This window comes from Phoca vitulina, unplaced genomic scaffold, assembly GCF_004348235.1.
Source record: "Phoca vitulina isolate PV1807 unplaced genomic scaffold, GSC_HSeal_1.0 scaffold14, whole genome shotgun sequence".
In the NCBI taxonomy this organism is placed as follows: Eukaryota; Metazoa; Chordata; class Mammalia; order Carnivora; family Phocidae; genus Phoca; species Phoca vitulina.
Genome location: NW_022589717.1, coordinates 41,383,035 through 41,402,347, shown reverse-complemented (window position 1 = coordinate 41,402,347; position 19,313 = coordinate 41,383,035). Strand labels below are relative to the sequence as shown.

General features: G+C 33.5%; 1 protein-coding gene across 3 annotated transcripts in view; it reads left to right on the top strand.

Moving 5' to 3' along the window:
- Window positions 1-19,313, top strand: part of SPOCK3 (SPARC (osteonectin), cwcv and kazal like domains proteoglycan 3) — a 478,511-nt gene that overhangs the window by 146,944 nt on the left and 312,254 nt on the right. For 2 of the 3 annotated variants that reach the window (XM_032413151.1, XM_032413150.1), the window contains exons 3-4: window positions 7,324-7,332; window positions 7,437-7,482. In XM_032413151.1, coding sequence (XP_032269042.1) covers window positions 7,324-7,332; window positions 7,437-7,482 — 55 coding nt within the window. The remainder of the gene's footprint in view (window positions 1-7,323; window positions 7,333-7,436; window positions 7,483-19,313) is intronic. The other variant, XM_032413152.1, reaches the window with a different exon arrangement.

Sequence of the window (19,313 nt, the reverse complement as noted above, 5' to 3'; positions counted from 1 at the left end):
AGAAGGGAAGAGAAGATAATAGTCACAAAGCAAAGCTGGTAGGGCCAGATAAGTTGTACTTTAGATCCAAGATTTTGCAAACCAGTGAGCTATGAAAGTAAACACTCTTACTATAGATAATAGCCACTATGCATTAGAATCTCCATGTATATATGAGGAAATCAAGTGATAATAATAATAGTAAAACCAAGTAACAAAAATTGCCTTCAAAACAAAAATGAAAATTCAAAGTGAGAAAAACAGCTTCCAATTTGTGTTTAAAAATAGATACTTTCAAAAAGGTATTCACAGGTATTAACCATGATAAAGGGCCCAGTTGAAGTAACTGGAGTTAACTTATAAATATATTCTTCCTACTACTTAGTCTGAAGAGCTTATTTTTTTGCTGTGAGAGAGGAAAAAAAGCACAGAAATAGATTCTTGATTCAATAATGAAATAACTAACACATTTTGTTTCTTAAGATAGCACATTCTAAAAATAATAGTTTGCTTTCATTTATGATTAACTTTTCTTTTTTTTACACAGTATTTAGCTTATATTTTGAATAGTACTACATTTTCATTGACTAAATATGCTAAGGATTTATATCAGACTGATAATATGTGTTTAACATTTTCATATCATATAAATTTATTTTTATTTACATTTTTTTAAAGGTTTTATTTATTTATTTGACAGAGAGAAACACAGCTAGAGAGGGAACACAAGCAGGGGGAGTGGGAGAGGGAGAAGCAGGCTTCCTGCGGAGCAGGGATCCTGATGAGGGCCTCTATCCCAGGACCCTGGGATCATGACCTGAGCCGAAGGCAGACGCTTAATGACTGAGCCGACCAGGCGCTCCTTATTTACATTTGATATGATGAACAATTGTCATATTTGTGCTATATTCAATATTTAGTTAAGTAGTTTTTTTAGTTACAGATTATGAACACTCAAAGTGCTATTATAAATACAAAAAGGATATGAAATAAATAGGGAAATAATACTTTATTATTTGCATTATTGGCTACTGTTTTACTATTAATATTTTACAATTTGCTCCAATAAGTACAATAACTATAGTTTTGATTTACTGATCTGAGAAGTGTTCTAGAATTAGAAACACTTTCATGATACCTACAGGCATTTTACCTTAATTTATCCCTTGGTTTCCACTTTAAATTGAGGATCATGATGTCATATAGAATACCACATTTGTAACCTGCTCCTAAAACAATTTTTTAATATAACATATCATAAAGATTTTGAGAATCATATTATTACTTGGTTTTAAATTATATGTCTTGATTTCTTGTGCTGAAAATATGGCCCACTCACCTGTAGATTATATCCAAAGCTAGAGGATATATTTATGGTCAGAAGGAGGAAATGAAATACTTGAAAATTTATAAGCTTTAAGATTTGAGGATTGAATCACATAGATCTGGAACATTAAACACCGTAAACACTTTTTCTTCCTTCAAAAAATTTTGTTTCCCTATGCGGAAATAGGTATTCCATTGAATATTGTTTTCTCATTTTTAAATAAATGTTCTTTTATGGGGGGCAGCACCGTATAGGATAGTAGTACAGGGGTCTTTCTCAGTATAAGACCAGCTTGGCAGGACTTCCAACTTTTTGGCCTATGGTCTCAGTCGTAACTACTCCACTCTGCTATGTTAAGCATCTGAGCAGACATAGACAAGGTGTAAAAAGATTGTTGCGGCTGTGTTCCAGTAACACTTCAGTTATAAAACAGGTGGGGCCTGGCCCATGGGCCATAGTTGCTGATTTGTGGTATGGAGAAATGTTTAAGCCTACAGGCCCTGGGCCCTACCTCTGGGGTTCAAATCCTACCTCTATTTCTAACCTGCTATGTAAGCCTGAGTAGATTACTTAGTCTCTCTCTGCTTCATTTTCCTCATCTATAAAATAGGAGTGATTTTAGAAGCACTTACCTCTTACAGATGCTTATAGAACAGCTCCCGGTATGGGGTAAGAGAACAGTGACTTCAAGTCACTGTTTTCCTCAATTTCTTTATGTGTGTTAGTGTCCTTATAGTTATAATGAAGTTTCCCAATATTTTAAAGTCCTTATTTTATTTATTAAGACAATGTATTTTTTGTGTCTTTCCCTGATATTAAGGAATTACAAGTTTTGTATGTCAATGTAAAAGTGACCATATATATTCTGAGGGAGTTTAACTTCAATTTGCAGAGATGTTCAGAGACAATTGAGGAATTCGCTCAATGGCACTGCCCTTTTGCACAATTCATTTTATTTATGTGTTTAATCTGTGGTGAGTCAGGGAGCATAAAGTGCTTTCTAAAAAATAAAGGGCTCACCAAAGTGTTATAAATGAATTCTTTCAGGGTCCTACGACATCACTTGGAAAAATGAGTGGTACTTGGGTAATAAATGTGACATTTGGGGGCCTGAAGCAGATAGTTTGTCTCGAATAGATAATTCCTTTATATCTAGACAAAACTTATTTACTCTATCTTGTGATCTAATCATGTGTTAAGTATTTCTGTACAGGGAGGTTTCCCCTTTTGTGAAATAGACTGGCCTATTAGACAAGGCATTCTTCCTATCATATGGTGAAATGTGTAAATGAGTTTGCCATAATATATAACATATTTCAAAAAAAAAATGGCAGATTTCCATTGCTATTTTTTAGCTTTTAAAACTAGCAGTGCCTCATGATTTGGCTTAGCTATTGAAGCACAGGAAGCAGGTGGCTCAGTTGGTTAAGTGACTGCCTTCGACTCAGGTCATGATCCTGGAGTTCCAGGATGGAGTCCCACATCAGGCTCCCTGCTCAGTGGGGAGTCTGCTTCTCCCTCTGACCCTCCCCTCTCTCATGAGCTCTCTCTCTCTCCCTTATTCTCTCTCTCTCAAATAAGTAAATAAAATCTTAAAAAAAAGAAACACAGCAAGCAATAAGACTTAATGTTAGTAGGGAAATTCTGAAGTTTTGTACAAGAAGGTTTGGGGAACATAATCACAAAATACAGAAATCCTAGGAAATTTAACTTTCTACTCCTCAACATAGATTCACATGAGTATCATCATAGGGTCTTTACTTTTGTGTACATACAAAAAGGCTAACCAAGTTTTTGTCAATAATTGAAGCAATAGCTTATTATACTTACCTTTGCTTTGATTCTAGAGATTTGAATCAAAAAACAAAATTGTTGTCGAAAGGTTAAAAGTTAGGGATCTTCCTGTCTTTTATATTTCCCCTAAATATAAACCTTTTACTGATTTACTTGCTCCTCGGGAATAAATGGAATCTTTGAGTGTGGGAATTCTGGCCCAGACTCTCCCGTGAAGAGGACTAGGGGCCAGAAACATTCTCCCTAATTCCCTATATGTTTGTGTCCTCTGAGCCTGAATTTCTCCAACTGCGGGCATTTCTTGCACTTGTTTTCTCAATCCCAGGTTGGCTTATTTTTGATCTAAACTGAAGTTTGAGAACAACAAATATTCACACAAAGCTTTTTGAGACAAAAGGAATTGTTCCTGAATGAACACCTACATGAAAATACTTTTATCTCTTATTCTGGCAAAATTCCTAGATTTAATGAGGTGAAACCATTTTCAGAAAAAAAAAAAAGTCTAGCGATGTGAGAACACAAAGAAAAATATCTAAAAATAGTTGATAGGCTAATTACTTTGCTTTTCTAAACTGTGTCAGATCTCCACAATGGCCAGACATTGACATTGCTCTTGACTTATCCAAAAGAACTAGGTTCATGGTTTACATTATGATTATAAATTTTTAGATAGCTATGGCCCCAAACTAACCTAACATGAGCGTGTTATTCTTTATTTCCCCCAAGATTTATATTTCTTATTTGTAAAGCAATCTTAGAAAATGGCGTACTTCAAATGAGATAACACTGGTTACTTTTTTTATTAAGTTTTTAATTTTAATTCCAGTATAGTTAACATACAGTGTTATATTAGTTTCAGGTGTACAATATAGTGATTCAACAACTCTATACATTACTCAGTGCTCATCATGATGTGCACTCTTAATCCCCTTCACCTATTTACCCCCTCCACCTCCCCTCTGGTAACCATCAGTTTGTTCTCTGTAGTTAAGTGTCTGTTTCTTAATTTGTCTTTCTTTTTTTTCCTTTGTTCATTTGTTTTGAATCTTAAATTCTACATATGAGTGAAATTGTATGATATTTGTCTTTCTCTTATTGACCTATTTGCTTCACATTATACTCTCTAGCTCCATCTGTATTGTTGCAAATGGCATGATTTAATTCTTTTTTTATGACTGACCAGTATTCCATTGTATATATATATTCCACATCTTCTTTATTCATTCATCTATCAATGGACACTTGGGTTGCTTCCATAATTTGGCTATTGTAGATAATACTGCAGTAAACATAGGGGTGCATATATCTTCTCAAATTAGTGGTTTTGTATTATTTGGGTAAATACCCAGTAGTGCAATTACTGGATTGTAGGGTAGTTCTCTTTTTAAATCTTTCCACAGTGGCTGTACCAGTTTGCATGCCCACCAACAGTGTATGAGGATGCCTTTATCTTCACATCTTTCATATCTTCTCCAACACTTGTTGTTTTTTGTGTTTTTGATTTTAGCCATTCTGACAGTTGTGATGATTGTGTTATTCTGAAGGAAGTTATTTAAATATGGTTGAGGCTATATTTTGCCTCTATCTATCTATCTATCTATCTATCTATCTATCTATCTATATCATCTATCTATCATCTATCTATCTATCTCCACTTAATTCCTGCTCATCTGTACAGATGCTGGGTATTTCAAACACTGTGTGTTGTATCAAACATGTTGTTTTCATATTGTTGAGCTTCAGTGCTAATGATGTCAGCCTCACCTTTATTCCTTCTTCTACTTTTATTTGGTATTTATGTGGATGGAGTAACTATGGCAGTGAAAACTTACCCACACCTTCTTGGGGGATGTCACTGATAGCCGTACCACTTCAGAAGAGTCTGAAGTGGTAGCAGAAAATTTGCCTTCTTGCATTAACTACAATCATAAATGGTAGGCTTTAAAAAAGTTCACTGCATCCCATGTTCAATATTTTGGAGGGTGTTCACTTTCAAAAATGTTATGAGGAGTTCATAGTTCTTTCTAAGCAACCAGAAAAACTAAAGGACTTTGTTAGCAGTAATGAAAGGTTGTCCGATGGTGATGTTGTTCAGAGATACTAACAGAGATGAACCTGGTGCTTCCGATCAGCAAGTGTCCTTTAGCAGCTCCTTTATGTCAGATATTGTGCAGATGTTTACATTTTTTTAATAACTAATCCCCTCAGCACCTTTGTCAGATAGGCAGGTATTTTTTTTTTCCCAACTTTAGTCACAGGATCTGAGGTTTACATCATTTTCTTTCTTTTTTTTAAGATTTATTTATTTATTTATTTGAAAGAGTGAGAGAGTGAGCAAGTGAACATGGGCAGGGGGGAGGGGCAGAGAGAGGGGCAGAGGGAGAGGGAGAAGCAGACTCCCCGCAGAGCAGGGAGCCAGACGCGAGACTCATCCCAGGACCCTGGGATCATGACCTGAACCGAAGGTGAAGGTGACGCTTAACTGACTGAGCCACGCAGGTGCCCAGGTTTACATCATTTTCTAAAGTAATAAAGCTAATAAGTGGTAAAGTCAGACTTAAATTTAAGTTCTCCAAATCCACCACTCATTCTGTCTAGTTTAGTTTAGTTTTGTTTTGTGTTTTGTCTTGTTTTGTTTTGTTATGCTTCAAGGAGAAATTCCAACTCCTCTCTATGCTTTGAATGAGTACTAGTCATCATCCCCACATAGTTAAGATGTAATTTAAAAAAAATAAAAGTTATTAAATGAGTGTATTGTAGTCCTCAGCCAAAGTTTTGAGACTGGAGTGGAGGAATTTAATTTGAAAGCTTAATTTCCCAAGAATTCTATCATTCTATAATTTTTTACAAAGATATTTTAAAGAGAGCCTAAGCAATCAGTATTTATTTAATTATCCAGTGATGTTTTCTTCCCTTCATCTGATCCTAGGTAATTTATTGCATAACCTGTCAGTGTATACTACCATAACATGCCACTGTCTTAACATAACCCTATCTCAACCTAAATAAAAGATTGACAGAGATGATTTCTGAAGTTTTTTTTTTTTTCTTCTTTTTCTTTCATTTAAAATTGTTAAGGTGGGAATGCAGAATGTGGTGATGAGTGATTAGTCACAATAAGGAAAAGCTTTTGCTTTTTAAAAATTTAAAATTTTTGAATAAGTAAGTTAGGAAGTGTATTTATTTCCATAATTAAAAGGTGCTACATTTTCTTCTTTGTATAAAAGGGGGTTTTAGCAAAGAGGTTAGAAAGAAGATTCAGAGAATCTCTACTTGACCTTTTCAGATGCCCTGGGTTCTATAGATTTCCAACACCCTGACTTCAGTGGGTTTAAGAGTGTGGAGTTAGAAAACGTTTAGTCAAGGAGCCTCACCATGATGTACTACTCTTTCTTACTATAGTGAAAATAGCTTATTAATTTCAACAGTTAAGTGTGTTTTATTGACCATAAAATATGATATAGCTTATTAATTTGAACAGTTAAATTTGTTTTATCCACCATAAAATATGATATGTATGCAGTTCATCTACAAGGCTTTTAGGGTGGTAAACCAGTAAATACAATAGATTTAGTCAAAGTGTTTTGCTTTTTAAAAAATCTTCTCAGTATGCATTGCCTCATCTTAGTGTTGTATAGTCGTATTTACTAAATGTATATATAGTAAATATATTGTAATGATTCTTTTCCATATCAAAGATTTAAACTTTAGACAAGATTTAATTAGGTGTGAATTTTTTTTCAAACTTCCAATTGCATTTTGATGAACTCGTTAAATATCCAATTATCATGTGACAGATTGACATAAAGTCAATTTATACTATATGAGCTAGAGCAGACTCACTTGGTATTTTTGCTGCTGTATTGATGGTTCCATTTACTATTTTACTAGTGGAAAATGAAGTTGTGTAACTGGAAACTGGTAAGATACTTTTATAGCTTATTAGCTTAGGGTAATTATCTCCATGTTCTCTTGCACATTGAATTGCAATTGAAAGTATTACATTATAATTATTAGGTGAAGTGGCAACCAAATATAATTAAATTATTATAGTAAACATTGACTTGCAATGAAAATGAACACATTTATTGAAAAACATTTCTATAACATGTAAACAGTGTGTTCCCTTTTGATAACTATTGTTTTTCTCTTGTTCCTTTTTTTATTTTTTATTTTTTATTTATTTATTTATTTATTTTATAATTTGCTGCTTGCCATTACAGGAAGTAGAGGTTTGTATTCAGCTTCTGTATTTCATATTTTATTCTAGATTTTATATGAATCTTTACAATTTAATTACTCATATACACTCAATTCACATTATTTTCCTCCTCAGGATGATTATTTCCACACTTGGAGTCCAGGAAAGGCCTTCGATCAGGGTAAGAATCTAATTATTTTAAAGTAAAAATCTTCACATGTTTATAATCACTATACTTTCAACATGATATTTATTGTTTGTTAGATTCTTAAAATACTAAGTAGGAGAGCTTAGATAATGGAAAAATCATGTAATAATTAATTGCATTACAGAATATGTAGTCAGTAATAAGTGAATTAGATATCATGATTATGTCAGAACGTCTTTCATTCTTAGATACATATCTTAGATTATTGATTTGGCTTCTGAACTTTATCATGCCCATTATTTTTAGCTGATACAAGTCACTTCATCCAGTATTCAAATATACTCAAGCACATTCAGTAGGACATAGATTTATTTGTGCAAAATTTTAAAACAAATGACTTTGCAATCTGTGTTTCAATTAATAAAAACATTCATTTAAAACAGCACTGACTGGTAATTAGACTCAGCTAGGGTCTTAGTAAGACCCAAAAGGGAAAGTCATATGTAAAACAGGTTCTCCCGCCTCCATACACAGTTTGTACTTCTGGTTATGTACTTGAGAAGGAAAAGCAGGAAAGATGCATGGGGGAGGAAGATGTGGAACAGAAACATCAAGTGCAATGCAATCATAATGATATAAATAATTAAACAGTTTTGTTTGCTAAATTCTACACTATTAGAACCAGAGACTCTTCCTTTTTAAGTCTGGTACAAAAGAAATTTCTACTTTACATTGACTATAATAACCTTACAAAAGATATTACTTCCTGAAGTAGAACCATTTAAAAATAGAAATTATTTTTAAGAATGAGTTGTAGTATGTTATGAAGGGAATCTTAGGGAATTTTGCTATGTCTCCAAATTTTTGACTTAATATGTGCAATGAATGCTACAACAGCTAATTTCTCTGAGTGAGAACCAACCTGGATGGACCTAGCTGGGGACACTGATATTAGTCTGTAGTCTGAAACAGTCATTCACATCCAATCCCCCCTTTAATATTATTTCTTTTTTGCTGTACTTCATGTGATTTCACTATTATTATCTAGAGTGTTTATTTGTGGAATCTGCATTTTATAATTCTAAAATTTTTTTTTTATTTCACTAATAATATAAGTCAAGCCAAATGTACTAAAAGACAAGCAATAAAAAAATGACACACAGACTGAGATATATTTGTGAACTTTCTTGGGAAATAAATTTTTATGATGGATTCATAAACCTTGAAAAAATCAGAATTATCCATGAAATGGATGTTAACACTTAAATTTGCCATACTTGGTGCATCCAATTACAATAAAGATGGTTTGGGCTTTGTGTGTGTGTGTGATAATTTGTTGAACTACAATTTATCTCCTGTTTAAAAAATGAAGAAAAAAAGATTGCAATAAAGAGGCTTCCAAACCCTGGTAAGATTGGCTTAGTTTAATTTTCAAAGAGGTTTTTAATATACTAATTTGTCAAAAATATCATATTTATCAGACAGAGAGAAGCTCATGACATAATAATAGCTAATAGAGTGCCCTATGTCCAGTCACTATTCTAAGTATTCAATACATGAGTTCATTTAATCTTTGCAATAACCCTGTCAAATAAATGAGTAAGGTGAAGCACTTAAGAAGCTTAAGCTCCTCCTCAAGGTCATATTCCTGCAAAGTGGCAGAGTCAGGATTTAGATCCAGGCAATCTGACCCCTGAACCCCATTTCCTAACTACTATGTGACACTGTTGCTCATATGATAGCATTAAAATGAAATAATGACATACTAGTGGTATTTTGAAGTTTATGTTTTAAAAATAAATATTTGCAGACGAACATAAGAGGCTATGGACTCTGAGAAACAAACTGAGGGTTCTAGAGGGGAGGGGGGTGGGGGGATGGGTTAGACCAGTGATGGGTATTAAAGAGGGCACATTCTGCATGGAGCACTGGGTGTTATATGCAAACAATGAATCATGGAACACTACATCAAGAACTAATGATGTAATGTATGGTGATTAACATAACATAATAAAATTAAAATAAATAAATAAATATTTGCTTAAGTGAATATTAGAAATAGAGCTAGTAGCTGTGTTTCTATGTTTTAAATAATATTTGTAGATTATCAGACCCAGGGTTTTGGTTGATTGAACATATGTAGTTGATAAACGTATATGGGAAAATTTAGTATCAACAGATAAAAAAGGAAAATGGAAAAAAATAGACTGAGATACATGTATTTGTTTTGTATTTGTTTTGACTTTGAGTCATATTAACTAATCCATTGGTAGACCATACTGAGGAGTGAGAAAAATTATCCTGTTCTCATCTAGCTCTGAATAAGATAGACAGTGTGCATCACTTGAATAGAAGAGACTTGAGATATGCTAATTTCTCATGTTTCTTGTTTTTTTTTATGAAGGAAGAATCTTCTGTTAAGTACCATTTTCAAAATCTGATTGAACTTTTAAGCATAAAATAATTTATGACTTTTTAGAAATATTTATAATTTTTAATGTATTTTTATGGTATATGGACATCCATATCACATATCAATATAAATTGATTTTCTGCGGTTTCTTTTTTGGGGGCATATTTTGCATATTTCTTGAAAGGAATGAAGAAAAAGTTACTTTAGTATTACATTTTTTTAGCATTACATTTTTTATGCTGATATTTATACCATTTTACCATATACATTTTAAATTATGTCTTACTTTGTTTTCTACAGAATGGTCCACAAAATATGCAGAAATGAAAGTACCACTAATGAAAATATTAATATTTTCATGACAGAAAAGGTGCAATTTCTCATCACCAAACCCTTTGTACATGTATGCATAAATATGCACATGCATACATAGATAAGCATATACATAATTTGCACATGCATAGACACACATATTTGCATATATAAGCTTTCTTCTAGGTGAAACTCAACTGATTATTCATATATAGCTTATCTACCTTGTGGCTTAACTGTGACAAATTTTTCATCTTGCGAGTTTCTTTTCATAAATCAGAATGTTTCTATATTGTTTTTGTTTTTTGTTTTACCAGTAAAATAGTAAGAGTTTTGGGAAAATATAATAGTTCTAAATAAATTTCAGTAAAACCATTTTGATGATGGTAAAATCTGCTTTATAATAAAGGAAAGCATACTGATGCCCAAAATAAATTTGTTTGTATTTCTCCACGTAGAATTTTCTGTGCCATTACTTCTGTTCATTAGTGTGGCTAATCATGAGTTGACACAACAGAAATTGACTGAAAAAGAGTTTTAATGAGGACGTGCATCTTCTTGAATATGACATGAAAACTTAATGTTTACTACGACAGACTTAGAGGGGAAATGCATGGATGAACCTAGAGTGGTAGCATGATAAAATTTTAAACAATTTAATAAAGACTTTAAATAGATAAGCTGTAGCTTAAAGAAAAAAGAAAACAACACTTTTTTTTTTTTCCTTTTCATTTCATTAACCCTGCCTTGTTTTTGGTCATGGATTAATTTGGGTTAATAATAGCTAAGTCACTGAAATTTTTAGCAGGAATTCCTGTCAGTTGTTTAGAGAATCCACAGGTACTAAAGTGCTATCTGTACAAGGAATCCCTTTTATTCAAAAATTCTTTTTCTCGGGGTGACTGGGTGATGGACACTGGGGAGGGTATGTGCTCTGGTGAGCGCTGTGAATTGTGCAGGACTGTTGAATCTCAGATCTGTACCTCTGAAACAAATAATGCAATATATGTTAAGAAAAAAAAAAAGAAGAAGATAGCAGGAGGGGAAGAATGAAGGGGGGAAATCGGAGGGGGAGAAGAACCATGAGAGATGATGGACTCTGAAAAACAAACTGAGGGTTCTAGAGGGGAGGGGGTTGGGAGGATGGGTTAGCCTGGTGATGGGTATTGAGGAGGGCACGTTCTGCATGGAGCACTGGGTGTTATGCACAAACAATGAATCATGGAACACTGTATCTAAAACCAATGATGTAATGTATGGGGATTAACATAACAATAAAAAAATTAAAAAAAAAAAATTCTTTTTCTCCAGGATATGATATTCAGGTAGCCTGAGATGAAATAGTTGGAAGCAAAATGTGTTTTGTATACATTTCCCTAATTTTACTATCCAATCCAGCTTGGAGTTGTTCCCCTTGGTATCCTCCATGGCAGTGAATTACAATCAATAGATTAATAACAAAGAAGCTGAATTTAAATAGATGCAGAGATTTCAAGACAAATCAGTTTCACATTATTGATGTGTTTCTCCTGCTCAGGCGGATTTCTGAGGTGTGGAAAGAGGGGCAAGGATTGTGCGCCTGGCTTAGATCAGGATCCTTCAGCCATTTCATAGCAAACCAGTCAGGGGCTCTCTTCTTAAATCTGGACCTCTGTGCAAAGGGCAGCCTGAATTCTTCTGGCTCATCGGTGGCATGTAATTCAACAAAATTTCCTCAAGAACTGGTGTGCTAGGAGACCATTGCTAAACTCAAACTGCTGAGTCTAGGCAGGAGAGAGAGACGTGGGCACATGTGCACCTGTGCACATTATATCAATAATATCGATATATTGGTAATATTACCACCACTATCTCTCTCCATTCTTGCAAAGATTAGTGGAGAGTGAGAACAAAGACTGAGATATTTGAAAGGACAGTGGGATGCTGAGCCATATGCTTATACATTGTTTCTCTCTTTTCAGGATCAGTTTGTAGAGCTTCATTTGATTCCCATAAATTTTCTCATCCTTTGCAAAACATCTCACATATACCAACAGTCAGATCCTGACATGTCCCATTGCAATCGGTCTCTGGCTACAAAGGAAAAACTGTTGAGATTTCCTCTGGAGCTTTTATTCCCTTCAGTGAACAGAGCTGTTCATTGTATGATGGCTATAATTATTTTTGAAACCGAAAAAGACTAGTGTGTGAGAAAACACCCCCCCCCTCCGCAACTTATCTTCCCCTTCGTAGCTACACTACCATACTTTTTAAGGTAGAGTATATGTGTATTGCAAAATGCAGGTAGTGCCTCTCTCCCAGATGACTTTAATTTTCACTTGTTTACATGAGGATCTTTTTTTCCCCATGTTCTTAGATGGTATTTATTGATAGTAGCCTCAAACAATAGATAGATCTGATCCATGCCTTACAATAGAGGCATGGTTGTGCCATAATGTTGCTTTGTGTCAGGGCTTGGGGCCTTTTGGCATTTTTTCTAGTGGAAAAATTGGTGTTCTGAGAATTGAAATTCAGTGTTGACAACACACAAAGATAATTATATGGTCACAATATTTTCTAAAAATGTCTTCAATCATTTAAAATGTGAATTCTGAACCATGATTTGATCTGAATCATTATTTGATCAACTCACAAGAATTGATTTAGTATTTTTATATCGTTTTGGACAAATTACTTGTTGGGTATTCAAGTGCTAATAGCCATGTCAGTTTGCATTATACATTAGTTATATCATCCATGGTGGCAACTTTGGCTCATAGAAGCCCTCTAGAAAACTTGCAAAAAAAATAATATTCAACCTAGAAATGAACAATGCATGTTCATTTATTCCATGTCAGGTTTAGTACATAAGAACTACATAGGGCTTATAAGTGAGAAATGTATTTTCTCTTCCTATCCAATTCTGATTTTTTTATACAAGAATGGTATTTAACCTGTTTTACCCCCACAATCTAGGAAAATAAATATAAGATTTTCCATAAAATGTAGGAATCAGGAATCTTACATTGCTCTATTCTATGTCAGTGCTATTTTCTCCATTGAATAATAAACATTGCATAAAGGTTTACATTTTTAATTTACAAGACAAAATCAAGATTAATAATGCTTCATTTGGTTCATATCACAGTAGCCTACATACATGTGCAAGAAGATAAATTATATTTATTTCTTTTCAATGACCTTATGTTACTAAATTGTGAATCAAATTTATAGAGCAAGAGATTGATTACATATACCTCAAAGGTGTTCAGATTTTAAGAAATAAGATTCTTATCTCAGACTTTGTTAACCTAACATAGTAGTAAGTATTGTGAAGATTGAAAAAAAGAGTAGATATATAGGAAGTCCTATTTTTTAATAGGAAACCTCCATTGATTAGAGAGGTGATGTTCAGTCCTGCCTACACATGAAATTTACTAAGCATTCATGTAAAAAGCAGTTGCTAATCTGGGGTAGATTCTGGGCACTTTGTGTATGTCTTTGTGTGTATGTGTGTGTATATGTGTGTGTGTTTTAATTTTTAAGAGTTATAATAAAATATACATAACACAAAATTTCCTATTTTGACCATTTTTATGTGTACAGTTCAGTGGTATTAATTCACATTTTTGTGAAATTACCACCACTATCTCTCTCCAGAACTCTTTTTATCTTCCCAAACTAAAATGCTATACCCATTAAACCCAGTTTCCCCTCTTCCCAGTTTGCGGCACACAGCATTCTACCTCCCATCTCTATGAATTTGACTATTCTAAGTATGTCATATAAGAGGAATCATACAGAATTTGTCCTTTTGCGACTGACTTACTTCATTTAGCCTTATCACCACAGGGCTCATCCATGTTGTAGAATGTGTCAGAATTCCCTTCTTTTTAAAGGTTATATCATATTCTATTGTATGGATACACTACATTTTTTTTCCATTCATACACTGATGGATACTTGGGTTGCTTCCACATTTTCGTCATTGTAAAAATGTAACTATGAATATTGACGTGCAGATATTTATTTGAATCTTTGCTTTCATTTCCTTTAAATATATACTCATAAGTGGAATTGTTAGATCATATAGTAATTCTATGTTTAATTATTTGAGGAACCACCATATCATTCTCCATAATGGCTGTATCATTTTACATTGCCACCAGCAATACGGAAGAGTTCCAATTTCTCCACATCGTCACAATACTTGTCATTTTGGTGTGTGTGTGTGTGTGTGTGTGTGTGTGTTTTGATAATATCCATCCTGATGGGTGTGAATGTGTTTGTTTTTTAAACTCTACAGTTTATTATTTTATGCAGATACAGTTGAAAATCACAGGGTATAAGCAATGACTTATCAAAATAATTCTCCTCAGTGATTCTGTTTTGGAGTACAAATAGTTTTTTGTTTTTTTGTTTTTCAAAACAACCAGAAATGTCAGAGAATTTTAAATAACTTAGTCACATTTTCAGATCTGATGCCAGAAATCCCCCAAAGATAAAATCATCATTTCCATTGAAGAATACTTCCTGTGTGTCAGGTATTATAAATAAGACAATCATTGGGCTAAATTAAAAAGTAAATATATTCCTTAATTTGCAGAGGAAACTGAAACTGAGAGGTGTTAATAAAGGTGACAAAGCTAGTAAGTGTTGTAGTTGGGTTTGAAATCTTGTTATTAGTGGATTAGAAGTTCATTTGCTCTTTCATTATGCAATATGGCTTTAGATTTAGCTCATCTGTATGCACATTTTTGGTCTGTGTCTCTATTCAGAGATACATTTTTTTCATGAAAAGACATGGTAGGAATGACACAGGGGAACATAGGTAGCTAAAAGGTTAACCATCAGGTAGACATTGGATCACATTTAGGACCACTACCAAGGAAAGGAGGTGTTTGTAACTTGTATTCTAATTTTCAGAATGGAGGAATATAGATTTTTAAACTCAGTTATATAATTGTTATCTAATAAGTACAAGGGTTGTTGCATTGAGGTGTATTTCCATCACTTGGGAATAACTTAACAGCATATCTGTAAGACAAGAATGTGTTCCAAAGATGTACAAAAGCTTCTGAGGAATACCTTCTTGGAAGTTACTTTTCATTGAAGTATCCTGGCCACAATTCTCAACCCACTCTTTTATATGAAATGTGGAAAAGAAATACACGTTTTTAGTATATTAAATTATTGGCATTGAAACTTAGAGGCAACTTTGGCCCAGCCACTTATACTGTCTTCAACGTGCAGGCTTAAATTTCTACTTGGATATGCTATTCCATCTTCACATAGCACTTATTACTTGAAAACTGCTTCTTAAATAAGTAAAATCTGTTTCCTTGTGTCCAATTCTTGCTCTTACACCCTTGATCAGGAGTGAGTAAATTCATCCTTCTACATGAAAATTATGTGAATATTTGAAAGTAGCTAGTATGGTACTCTTTCTAGAAGATTTTTAATTAATTAATTAATTTTAAAATTAATGAAAGATTTTGATTAGAATACTCTGCTGCTCATCATATAGATACTGGAATATCTCATCACAATCTCTTCTAGTTCTAACATTTCACACATTTTTTTTACATAGATTGGTAATTTTGCTATTTAGCTCTAGATATTTTTTTTCTCTCCTCTTAGCATATTTCTTGATAATTCTACCAGGTTCTCCTCTTCTGTGCTTTAATATTGCATTGCGATAGCTAAAATAAATGGTTGATAGGCAGGATAGTTGAGTGGGCATTTGATTAGATCATCTAGACATGAATTTAAATCACAATTATGGCAAAATAGGCTATATTACCTTATGCAAGTAATTTAACCATTCTAAAGTTGTTTTCTCTTCAATAAAATATGAGTAGATTCCTAATTTACAAAGTTGTGAAACTGAACAAAAAAGTATGTAAAACCTATGCATACAATAATATGTGAAATGTTCAGTATTTTTCCTTCTCTCTCATATTTCTTCTGAAGACAATTAGTAAACTTTCACTACTTTTATGTATTTGAAAACAATGTTTTTGTCCTGACATAATAATTTGTTCCTTCTATACAATATTTCAATAATCAGAGTGGCATGTTAATTATTGGACTTAATACTGTTAAACAATAGTTATTTTGAGAGTTTTTATGAAAAATTATATTCCTTGCCACATTTGAAGGAATTTGTAATTTTCAAGACTTTGGGTTAAATAAACTGTTACTTTATTATATTAATTAACATACATTACAATTTTGTAATTAATACAATGAAATGTCTTAGGTTTATAAGTAACACATATAGTATGGTAAAAAAGAATACCAGTGTTGGAGTCAGTAAGTCAGGTTTTGTTTTTCTAGTTTTTCCAGTTGTTAACATAAAACTCAATTTTATACAATTTAAAAAACAGACTTTTTAAAAGAGTAATATCAGAAAGTCTCCCCAGCTTTATTACTTTTCTTTTTTTAACTTTAAGTAATAAGAATATTACTAAGGCTCTTTTTTTTTTTTAAAGATTTTATTTACTTATTTGACAGAGAGGGAATACAAGCAGGGGAAGTGGGAGAGGGAGAAGCAGGCTTTCCACCGAGCAGGGAGCCAGATGCGGGCTCGATCCCAGGACGCTGGGATCATGACCTGAGCCGAAGGCAGACGCTTAACGACTGAGCCACCCAGGCGCCCCACTAAGGCTCTTTTTAATAGACTTTCTTTTTCAGAGCCATTTTAAATTGATAGCAAAATTGAGCAGAAGGTACAGAGATTCCCACACACATGCACACACACATGCACTGTCTCCCCCATTATCAACATCTCCCACCAGAATGATGAACGTAAACAGACACATCTTCATCACCCAGTGTCCCTCGTTTACATCATGGTTCACTCTTGGCGTTATACATTCTATAGGTTTGGACAAATGTATAAAGACACGAGTCTATCATTATGGGATCATACAGAGTACATTTACTGCCTTGCCTATTCATCCCTCCCTTCCCCTAACCCCTGGTAATCACTGATATTTTTACTGTCTCTATAGTTTTGCCTAATACAGGATGTTATATAGTTGGAATCATGCAATGTGTAACCTTTTCAGACTGACTTCATTCACTTCCAGTATGCATTTAAGTTTCTTCCATGTATTTCCATGGATTGGTAACTCATTTCATTTTAACATTGAATAATATTCCATTATCTGGATGTACCACAGTTTATTTATTCATGCACCTACTGAAGGACTTCTTAGTTTTTCCTAAGTTTAGCAATTATGAATAAAGCTGCTATAAACAACTGTGTGCAGGTTTTTTTTGTGGACATAAGTTTTCAACTCAATTGGATAAATACCAAGAAGTGTGATTGCTGAAACATATGGTAAGAGTATGTTTATTTATGTTAAGAAACAGCCAAAGTGTCTTCCAAAGTGGCTGTACCATTTTGCATTCCCTCTAGCAGTAAATGAGAATTCCAGTTGCTCCACATCCTCACATCATTTATTTGCATAATTTATTTGCCCCTTAGGTATTTCTATTTTTTTTTTTTTTAAAGATTTTATTTATTTGACAGAGAGAGAGATAGCGAGAGCAGGAACACAAGCAGGGGGAGTGGGAGAGGGAGAAGCAGGCTTCCTGCCGAGCAGGGAGCCTGATGTGGGACTCGATCCCGGGACCCCGGAATCATGACCTGAGCCGAAGGCAGATGCTTAACGACTGAGCCACCCAGGCGCCCTGCCCCTTAGGTATTTCATTTGGTAACCCTTTCAAAGCACCTGGAAATAAATGATTACTTTTTTTCTATTTTATCTAGAAAATCTGTGTACATGTTCAGAACCAATTGATTATTTTTGATTATATGATAGCCTAAGTCTTTTTAATCTTAAGAATTTATTATTTTACTTTTTGGAAGGGGCTTTAAGTATGAAAAGCTCTAAATATGGATAATTTTTCTTCCTACATATTAATTTCCAATATGATGGTAGATCAGGGATATTACAATCAAGCCACTCATCAAACTCAGGTGTGGAGTATTTTGTATACATAGTCCCATACCCTCCCTACCCATTGCATCATTAGCTCAGGGCGTGGATCCCTGCACTTTCTACTCTTCACAAACTCCAACAAATGCATCTGTCCTAGACCGTTTCGAGCTTCAGTTAAAAAAAAAAAAGTTGCGTAACTCCTTACTCTATTGTTTTTGTTCTTTTAACTCAATGCTCTACAAGCAGCAAATACACCTGTCATTTGGCATATTTACTACTACATTTGATATAACTAATTGAAGGACTGAATAAAAGTCTAGAGTGGAAGAATGGAATTTTGAGTATGATTTTGTTTCATTCAAATACAAGCAGATGAATTTATTTGATATAGTGCTTATTTTTGAGGAAGCTATGCTTTATTGTACTTAAGTTATAATTTACATTTACTCTTTTGTTTATTGATGGTAATTTGACTTTTTAATGGAGGAGCATTTTCCTAGCATTTTCGTGTACATTGTTTCATTTGACCTTCACACACGCAAAATCTTTCAAAGTTTGTAAGGGGAGTAATATTGTTGCTAAACGCAACATGAAGAAACTGGGAATAATTCGGGTTTTGATTTGCTCAGGTTCCACAAATACTGATAAATACAATTAAAATTAGTATTCAGATCTCCCAGATACTAATCTTGTTGATTTCCAAGATATCATGCAGTTTCTGTTAATTTATTAATCATTTAATTGCAAAACAACTTATTTATTTAGCTCATTTTGTTAAGCATAATTTTCAAGAGTCCAAAAAAAAGCTGTCATTTGTTAAATACTTACTACATACCATAAGCATTTAGCTTTTATCTCACTCAATTCTCAATACCAACTTTGATTTTTATTGCTTTTATTTTGCTCCCATTTTTATTCCTTTCATTGTTCCCATTACAATGAGAAGGAAAATTGATGTTCAGTGAATGCAAATAATTTGCCTATGATCATGCAGCTATTTGGAGTAAGAACCAGAATTCATATCTATTTCATTTGATCCCAAATTCTGAGCCTTCTCCAGATCATGACCTGGGTCAACATTTATGCTGGGGACTTGCTATTTCCATGATCATTCATTGCAACTTCAAGTTAGACTTCTTAAGGAAGCTGCTGTTGCTACTAGAAAAAAGATGGAATTCTTTCCACTTACTGTAACTTTGTATAAAATT